At 39.4% G+C, this 10,178-nt stretch overlaps 1 protein-coding gene across 1 annotated transcript; it reads right to left on the bottom strand.

The window, feature by feature from the left end:
• Positions 1-3,707: 3,707 nt before the first annotated feature.
• On the bottom strand, positions 3,708-9,280 carry LOC124115189. The gene is made up of 3 exons (XM_046476102.2): positions 8,995-9,280; positions 7,688-7,832; positions 3,708-5,198 (listed from the first exon to the last, which is right to left on the bottom strand). The coding sequence occupies exons 1-3, from the start codon at positions 9,226-9,228 to the stop codon at positions 3,739-3,741; spliced, it is 1,839 nt and encodes a 612-aa protein (XP_046332058.2). The 5' UTR covers positions 9,229-9,280; the 3' UTR covers positions 3,708-3,738.
• Between the last annotated feature and the right edge of the window lie 898 nt (positions 9,281-10,178).

Here is a 10,178-nt window from a genome sequence, read left to right as displayed (position 1 = left end):
CAATAGCAAGCCACGAGTGTTGTAGGTTTCTTTTACATGATTCCATATACATATATATTTATCATACAATCTGTTAAAGTTTATCCTAAATACATAGTAAGCACACATCTTTGTGGTATCTCCAGATTATTTTTGTCTTTTTTTGTGGTTCAGATTGAAAACGAAACTTTTAAAGAGGGTTCAGATTGGTGTTCTAATGCGTGTCATACTCAAAATGGGCTTAGTAATCGAATATGAAATAGTGCTTTGCGTCAAATACGAGCTGACTGCTTGTTGTAAAGTCAAACAAAAGCCACAAGAGACAGGTTCCTGGTCACACAGTTTTACACTGGTGAGCTATAAACACATTTGTGGAGGTGTTGATTCTGGGTAAGGTGTCCCTAGCAGCTTATATAAGTAACCAAGTTAAGTATATAGTAAGATGAATATATCGGGTGGTCAGACTCGGTGGCTTGTTTTATTGTGTTTCATCGAAAGTAAAATCAATTCTCGTAAAATACTATTTGTTTTTGGTGCAGACTCATGTCCTTTATGAGGCCTTACGTAGATAACGATAAACCAGATCTTGGTGTCTAGTGGGTAAAGCAGCTTCAAACTTACTGTACAATATACGCATGATCCAGTTCTTGGCGTCCCTACCAGGAAGTGGATGTAGTGTCAATGGGGTAGCCTAGTGGGTAAAGCGTTTGCCTTTGAAGCCGAAGAATCGGAATCGATTCCCTAAATGGGCAAACCCATTTCTGGTGTCCAACGCGTGATATTGCCTGAATAATGCTGAAAGCAGCGTAAGACCATACTCACTGACTTGTAGCGGATGTGATGTTGCAAAAGCAGGTGCAAAATTACTGTATAACATACACATGATCCAGTTCTTTGTGGGGTAGCCTAGTGTGTAAAGCAGCATCAAATTTACTGTATGATATACACATGATCCAGTTTTTGAAAGAAATGTGACCTGTTGACACGCAGTGTAAGAACTAAAGTATATGTGATAATGTGGAACTCAACAGGTGCGAACAGTGACAGTAACAGAGAAGGTTGCGGTGAAACAGACTTTCAAGGTCAGAAATAGGCAGTGGAGCTAACAGCAAGTTATTTGTATTTGTTGGCCATTTATGTGTAATCTTTGCCCAGCAGAAGGAAGTATAACATTTTAAAATTGGATTTGAAAAACAAACAGTTCACAAAAGACTATCAGATCGCTTCTAGGCTGAACACAGTTACCGAAACAGTGCAACTGTAAGGTACAAACCACAACCATGACACCCGTATCAAAGACGTCACTATCGAATACTCCTTCATTGTTTGTTTCATTTCAGCCACTATCATACATGAATGTATACTTACTGCTGCCCGGCAGTTTAAGTGGATATGAGTTGGTCTATTAAACGCACTTCAAAGGAATGTTTTGCAAGCGTATGAAGTGCAGAAAGGGAGTAACAATGATTCAGATAACAAACATTCTGGTAATATATGAAGATGATAGCAACTTTCAACACGGAGGCATCACCATGATTCAAAATCTTGATGAATATACATTTCGTCAGGTGTACATGGCAAGGCATGTAGGAGGGAATATATAGTTATACGTCCTGTATATTTCGTACACAACCGTTTCCCATATGTAAACAAATGTCGTTTTTAGGAGGCCATATCGTATACACCTTTTCGTTGATGTCCCCGGGTAAAATTTAGTAATCTATCAACTATGTGATAACCTCTATATACGTTCTGTATAATTCCTACACAACCGTTTCCCATATGTAAACAAATGTCGTTTTTAGAAGACCATATCGAATACACCTTTTCGTGTATGTCCCCTGGTAGAATTTAGTAATCTATTAACCATGTGATAACCTCTATATACGTTCTGTATAATTCCTACACAACCGTTTCCCATATGTAAACAAAAGTCGTCTTTAGAAGACCATATCGTATACACCTTTTCGTTTATGTCCCCGGGTAGAATTTATCAACTATGTCCAACGTGTATGCATTATTTTAATTCAAACAAATGTCGATTTTACGTCCCTATCCATCAGTAGATAGTATAGTATTTAGTATTTAGGATCACCATTGTAACAAAGCGGAATAATCACTCACTCACTCCAACTGTCAGGTAACCACTGTTTAACACCTACAATTGTTGGTATGTTGTAATATTTTAAAGCTTTTGGTATGCACGTAACTTAAGAGCGTAGATTGTCGTAATATTATCGTAGCAAGAAGGATCTTAACTAAGTGAATTCTTGAAACGTCATGACGTTTAGTGTTAAGGTAGTTAACATGTACTACATAAATTCACTTCTACTTGAAAGAACAGTGCAACAGAATCTATAACGGGTCACACTCATTGCATGAACACTAGTTGTGTAGGGTTTCGTGTTTGAATAGGTCTCTAGAGACCTATGCTGTAAGAGATGGGAAAATGGATCGGGTTGACGGCGTGGATCGTTACCTAATATTGTTTACTGGAATGTCTTGTCCAGACTCGATTATTTACATGCTGCCTGTATGCAGCCTGAGAGTTGAGTTTGGCGTTAAACAATAAACAAGCAAACAGAAAATTCTCGCAAATAGTGAGTGAGTGAGTGAGTTGGGTTTTACGCCGCTTTTAACAGTATTCCAGTTATATCGCGGCGTGTCAGCTTAATGTGGGAGGAAAACCCGAAGTGATGCAGGTCTCAGACGTTTACCACTTCGGTGAAACCCACGAGCACGGGTATGGTGCTGACAAACCTAGAAACATAATCGGGGCGAACCGGGATTCGAACCCACAATCATAGGTTTCTGGCGTGCCCAAGGGACGCAACTCTGCACAGCGAATCGCGGCGCCTTAGACGACTGGGACACCCGTGCCCCCTCACGCAAATAGCATACCCTTAAAAAAATTATTATAACTTTATTTTTGCCTGGATTGTGTTCCTTGATCGCGAAACAAACACACTAATAGCCAATTATGACCTATGCCTCACAGCTAGTCGCTAACAGAAGATGGCTTTACAAGCAATCCATACAAACTGCTATTGGACACAGCACACAATTTTCGTTTGTTTTCAGTCAAATTAACAGCAGCGTGTGTGCCTGCTATCGTTATGACCGTTTCCACCTTCTGAAGGCTAATTAATCCAAAAAGAGAGTTAGAGTTGTTTCCGTTTTACTCCGTGCACAGGTATATAAAATATAACGAGTTTGAACTTTGCAGGTTATGAACACTTCATAACTGATAAACAGAATTGTTGTTCCAAACAATACTAAATGTTATTTGCAGACAGAAACACTACAGTTTCTTGTAGATTTAAAACCGACCTTGTACCTTTAAAGATACAAATCTAATGAAAACAATTCACGCCCACTATCCTTCCAGAATATTTTCTTCCACTAGCGATATTTTTGGCTGAGTGGAGCTTCGTATTGTAAATGTCATACATTTGGAGCACAGAAATATATTATGCGAGCTTAATTAATACATACTTGTAATCGTATTGTAAGATATTTACGATAATGAAAGACACGAAGGTAATAATTGAAGTTTAAGACATATTGGAGGTCACGACAGTAGCTTAAGAAACCAAGTAGGAATAACAGTGTACCACTTTGTTTATGATATGGTGCTAACTGATTTGGAGCCATGTACATCTTTCCGTCTGTATCGTACCTCAGGGCCTATCTGTTCGTATCCTCTAATAACATGTGAACGTCATGGATTTGAATCAAAATTCTTAATGAAATTTTTATTTACTGAAGTTTTCCAACAACGAGTGCAACGGTTGTCACGACGCCACCGTCTCCATCAAAGGTCATGCTGACGGTGTTTGTTGTTTTGACCTGTGATTCTGGGACCATGAACTCCCACACGTTCCATTTTGTTTTCCCCCCATTCTTCATAGCATCGAACAACATGTAGCTTGAAGATAGCGTCTGGCCATTGAACGCAACTACATTGGGTTCTGCATTGGTCTTCTTGTCTCGGCTCACTCCCACTCTAAGACTAGATGTATTGTAGCCAGAGCTGGGTAGATTGATTGTGGTCTGTGCATGTCCGTTGCTGATAGGGATCACCATGTCCTTGCCATAGTATGTGTTCTGGTTGTCAGTGAGTATTCCGTCAAAGTTGTAGTTGGTCTTAAACTTGTAGAAGCAGGTTGAGGATCCAGGGAGACCGACGGTGCCATGAACCGCAGACATGTTGAAATGGGAATCAACATTCAGAATTGGTTGACCATTTGCGAAGAGAACGCATGTTTCTTCACCTTCAGAAGGGTTGATCCAACTGTAGGGAAAGTCAAGTGTTACATTCTCAAATGTACTGCCATAGTTGTGGAGAAGAACTACCATCTCTTTGGTGTGAGGGTTTGCAAGGGCAAGAGGTGCAACTACTCTCTCCTGTCCACTGTATTCACTTGACACCCGGAGAAACTTTTGATCAATAGTAAAGTTTTGCCAAAACAGGAAGAATTTGGTTGGTTGAAGGACATGACCATCGATGGTAAATAAGGAATTTCGAAGGGAACTATGACCCGGGTATTGCTCATTTGAGAGGAAAAACACTGTAACTCTGTCTATAAACTCTCTCATGTTAAGGAAAGTAAACATGAAGCCGTTTGGTTGATAAATGGTTTCGAACTCTATCATTCCATTTTCAACATCGGGGCCAACTCCGAACACGGTACCTCTTCCAAATTCAGTGTTAACTAACTGAACATCTTTCCCTTTCTTGAGATGAGAGTAATTCTCCACCATGTCAATAGAAGCAAACAGACGAGCCTCATTGATGCCAAAATAAGTGTAACTTCCACCCGATACACGCAGATAGTTGTAGGAGTGGAAAGAGAAAAAGTCCAAGTGATCAAGAGACATGTCCAGGAACTTAGCAGTTTTCTTCCAGAAGGCGAAGTTATTTTCGTCTGCTCGTCGTAAGGCCATACTTGTGAAAGTTGGTCCGGCAACTTTTATTCCAACTCTTGATTTCAGCTTGTCGGCGACGGCCTTATGGAAGTCTATATTCGTTTGTGGGTCAATAATCTTCTCCACCCAATCGGGTTCATTGATGACTTCAAATATGTGGGGAATACGTTCGCCTGTGTAGTTCTTGGCATTCTGAACCATAAGTGACACAAACTCTGACGCAGCGTCAACGTTGTTGGGGAATTTACCTTGATGAAGAGACTTATTCATCCAGTTGGGCCAGCTCAAACCTGTAAAGAAGTTACATAAACAATAACAAACAAAAAACGTAAGTCAAACATTATCATCACGTGTTAAACTGCCTTATGAGTAAATGGGTGAGTGTGGATAGATGAAGTTACAAACATTAACAACTGTTGGTGATAGTGGGTATTCTGCGGACATAATTGCTAGGAGATTAGGAGATCAATGGAACAGTCAGTAGCCTAAAACACCAGTGTAGGGGTGGGGGGCATGGTTGGCCCAGTCGTCTAAGGCGCCGCAATTCGCTGTGCTGTTTTGTGTCCCTTGGGCACGCCAGAAACCTATGATTCTTGGTTCGAATCCCGGTTCGCCCGATTATATTTCTGGGTTTGTCAGCACCATATCCGTACTCGTGGGTTTCACCGAAGAGGTAAACGTCTGAGACCTGCATCACTTCGGGCTTTCCTGCAACATTAAGCTGATACGGCGTGATATAACTGGAATAATGTTAAAAGCGGCGTTAAACACAACTCATTCACTAAAACACAGGGACACCATGCGCTCTGTCTTCAGTTACCTTTATAATCTATTCCTCTTTTTACATACTTCTTGAAACGATTTAATGCCTGAAGTGAGTGAGTGCTTGACTGTGATTCTTTCATCACAAGGGATACAGAATGGAGGAACCTCACCTTTCAATATATATTCATGAGTATATATTGAATGGCAAATACGAAATCGTCGCATAATGACCTCATCAAATCTGGACTAATTACCCAAGTAGATGTAACCGATATTTTGCTTAATTTTATTTAACTTATTTATACCTACTTAGGTATCCCACTTCCTTTGCATTAGATCGCGGATGTTTATAATCAATGTATGGGAGGAGAAGTGGTGTCACATATTTGTTGAGTGCTGCTTTTGCAGCTGCATCGGCCATAGTGTTACCAATGATACCAACATGGCTTGGTAACCAACAAAAGACGATGTCGCATTGGCCAGAAGCAAGATCATTAAATAATTCAAGAATTTGGATTAAAAGTGGATGTTTAATTTTATTTTAATCACCTGAAGGCACGATAGCGAATCTGAAAAAAATAATGAACTGTTTTTGATATATTTTAATGCTGCTAAAAAGGCGTTTGCCTCTACGGTGAAAATGGAACTGTTATCTTGCAATCGTGAAGATATTATTCTGGGTCACCAACAGCGCCACCATCCTTGGATCCATCTGTAAAGATGGATTTATAAGTGTCAAAAGTGTTTCTTAACTGATTGTATTCTTGTTGGTAAATTAGTTTATTGGTATCAGATGTCTTTAATTTGGATAATATTAGGTCTACCTTTGGCTTTAGCATTTGCCAAGGAGTCGATGAAAACAGTTGAGAGGGATCTATATCTTGCAGTTTAATGTTAGAAGCAGATAGGGCAGACTGGATTCTGATTACGTGTGGTTGAACAGGAGATATTGTAAGTATCTTCATAAAGAGGATTAAAGACGAAAATAAAGCTGGATTGGACTAATTCGAATATAATTTGGTGATGTATTGCAAGGATAAGTCAGACAGCGTTGTTTTAGGGAGAATTCATCAGCCTCGACAACCGGGGACTTTCGAAAAGCACCAAGGCATAGTTTTAGTCCTTGATGGTTGAATCCATTTTTTACGAAATTACTCTTACAAGCCCCAGCATTCACAATAGTTGGTTGGTTTTGTTGATTTGTATTCAAGCTATATGACGGCAGTCTGTAAATAATCGAATCTGGACCAGGCAATCCAGTGATTAATATCATGAGCATCGATCCACGCAATTGGGATCGATGACATGCATCAACCAAGTCAGCCAGCCTGACCACCCGATCCCGTTAGTCACCTTTTACGACAAGCATAGTCGCCTTTTACGGCAAGCATGGGTTGCTGAAGATCTATTTGACCCCGGATCTTCACGGGTCCATACACAATGGGGCCATAGTCCAGTTTAGAGCGAATTAAGGATCTACATAAGTGAAGAAGGGTTATCTCCCTCCCCATTTTCAACAGATCTAGGGCCTTCAGGCATTTTGTCTTAAAGTATTTAATATGTGGCAAAAAAGTTAACTGATGGTCGAACATTTATCCTACAAAATTGGCTTCTTTTACAATCTTGATTGGAGTGGCCTCTAAAAAGAGTTTGGGGTCTTTATGTGGTTTATATTTCCGACAGAAATGTATACAATTCGTCTTGGTCTGTGAAAACGAAAAGCCATTCTCAAGATATCATTTATGAAATATATTCAGACACAACTGTAATTGGCGTGCAATAACACGCATGTTTTTACCACGACATGAGATATTAAAATCTTACACAAACAATGACCTATCGATTAAATCATTTAATACTTGTGATAGACTATTTATGTTTATACTGAACAAGGTAACAAACAAAATACTGCCTTGTGGAACCCCCTGATCCTGATTATAATGATCAGACAGGATTCGTCCAACACGAACTTGACATTGTCTGTCAGTTAAAATAATGCCAGAAGAAACCAGACCTTGTATGTTCCAGACCATGTTGTCGATGCCGCTCCCATAGCCATCCAGTTGTAGCATATAGGACGCCCATGTCTTTGACTGGAATGTATGGTTCTGGAGATAGGTGGGGTCGGGGTAACCAGGGTGACTAGGGCTTTGGGGCCACTGAAAAAAAATAATATGCATGGATTTGCCATTTTTTTGTATGGAGGAATATATCTTCATATCTACATTACTTCCATTTTGGGATTAATTGAATATGAATGTTTCCAGGACAGCATTGTTTTGAAAGAGTGTTCATATATGAGAGTAAGAATTAGGTTATCATAAGGTTATCATATAGTAATACATTTAGGAAGCTGAACGTCTTTTCTGAACCGCAAATTTTTTAGACATATAACATAACAACTAGTTATTTATGTCTTTTAAAAAAAAAAATACATTGATGTATGAATATGTGTAAGAATATGTGTCAACACCTAGCCCATTGTCCCGTGTTTCATCATTGTTGTTTAAGTGTAATGCTTGCATAGCGTTTCTCTCAAATGGCCAGCGTGAAATATACTATATGTTTAACCTACACACTTTATCATTCGTCACGTGATAACTATAGAGTTTTATTCAAAGCAACTTTGAACATCTAGTTTAAACATTTTCTCTTTGTACTCCCTCAAATGATTATGTAAACTGTTTACGTACCACACTTCGCCTTCATGGGTTTACTTTGAATCGATACAATGTATTCGTGCAGTGATACATGCCTTATCTGAGATGTTATGCCCTAATATACACAAGTACAGACTGTACAGATCAAGGGTCGTGGTTGATGTCGATTTGGGCTAAAGGACGCGACTCTGGGATTTAAAACCACTTTGCTGGTAAGATTTTGCTGTTTGGCTTGTTGTTTTACGCCGCACACAGCAATATTCCAGCTATATGACGGCGGTCTGTAAATAATCGAGTCTGGACCAGGCAATCCAGGGATTGACTGCTGGTAAAAGGCAGCGTGTAGTTTACTGAATACGAACACATGTCTATATGCACATGAGATTGGATCCAACAAACATTTGCACAAAATGGACACACTCAATAGTTTAATCTATACCAGACAAATCAATAGTTGAAATATTGGCATTGATCTGTATATGGATACACACACTCTCACTGTCTCACCCCCTTTGTAAAGTAGGTAGGAATACAGCTCCTTACAATATACCCATCAAAACATAGATTCAGAAGGCATACTGAGACTTTGAAATCATACATGAATCATATCATATCATTAAATCAGTTTTTGCACGGAAGGTGATTTTTACGTCATACTTACATTTGCAAAGAGAGCATCCCTCAGGTCTCTGTTCACCCAACGCCCGGGAGCCGTTCCGATAGATTTACATTTAGGAATTAGGTTCGTTTGAGTGAGCCCATTAATCTTGTTCCATCTCTCAGGTTCATAATGGACCCGTCCACCTTGGGCGAGCCACTCGTTGTAGATTGTGACGGTTGTGTCAGAGGAGGCCTCCTTCCACAGCAACAAGGTGCACAGAATCAGTAGTAACATTCCGCAGTGTAATTAGAATACTTCTGTTCACCAGCATGGGCTTTTATGTTCTTGTCAAGGCTGTAATCTGCATGTGAAAGCAGCATGTGGCAGCAGTCAGGTAATCCGTTACACATACGTGTGATAAGGGTAGGACAAAGTAAACAAGAAAACCTTGATGCAGATCATCAAAGTTCCCCGTCATGTGTGATGCCTCACAAACGCATAATTATAACGTTACTGAAAGGGCATGAAGGAGAATTATTATACTAACTACAAATAAGACAACGCTGTTGTGGAAATTTAAAAAAAATTATTATGAGTATTGGGCAATACAGTTGATACATTTGCATAGAGTAGGTCAATATAAAAACAGTTTTCTTGTTTAACGCGAAGTCTGCATTATTCCCGCTATTTGACGGTGGACCGTAAATAATCGAGTCTGGACCAGACAATCCAGTGATTGACATCAAGAGCATCGAACTACGCAATTTGAATATGATGTCATGCATCAACCAAATCAGCTAGCCTAAGTACCCAATCCTGTTCGTCACCTCTTACGGCAAGCATGGGTTGCTGAAGACCTATTCTAACCTGGGTCTTTATTAAAACAGTAGATGGAAGCAATTTCTGGCACAAATGTAAACATGTGGAAATAGTATCAAAACATCCAACAGATGGACATTCTCAAATAATAAATCACATTCTTTTAACACTTGGCAAAATGAGGCATTTGGTTAAAATAATGTAAATGAAAATACTATGGGCACCATATGGTAAAAACGTCATACTAGATGAGGTCTTTGATCAATCTGACCCAAACCATTCCGCATATAAGAGCCAAATAATGCATACGAATCAAAATCTGTAAAATTGCAATGGAGACATCATTAAAAGTTACCAAAAGTGACTGGGATATCAATATTGCTTGTTGAAATGATTCGAGGATAACTGTTTCTCCTGCTTCAATA

The sequence above is a fragment of the Haliotis rufescens genome, unplaced genomic scaffold (genome assembly GCF_023055435.1).
Source record: "Haliotis rufescens isolate VD_foot unplaced genomic scaffold, xgHalRufe1.0.p SCAF_86, whole genome shotgun sequence".
NCBI classification, from domain to species: domain Eukaryota; kingdom Metazoa; phylum Mollusca; class Gastropoda; order Lepetellida; family Haliotidae; genus Haliotis; species Haliotis rufescens.
The sequence above is the reverse complement of the archived record's forward strand: the minus strand, read 5'-3'. Positions and strand labels throughout refer to the sequence as shown.

Coding starts and splice junctions, on each gene's coding strand:
- LOC124115189 (XM_046476102.2), bottom strand. CDS start 9,228: ATGTTACTACTGATTCTGTGCACCTTGTTGCTGTGGAAGGAGGCCTCC. Junction 7,833..8,994: donor GGGATGCTCTCTTTGCAAAT/GTAAGTATGACG, acceptor ATTTTTTTTCAG/TGGCCCCAAAGCCCTAGTCA. Junction 5,199..7,687: donor CATGGTCTGGAACATACAAG/GTCTGGTTTCTT, acceptor ACTTCTTTACAG/GTTTGAGCTGGCCCAACTGG.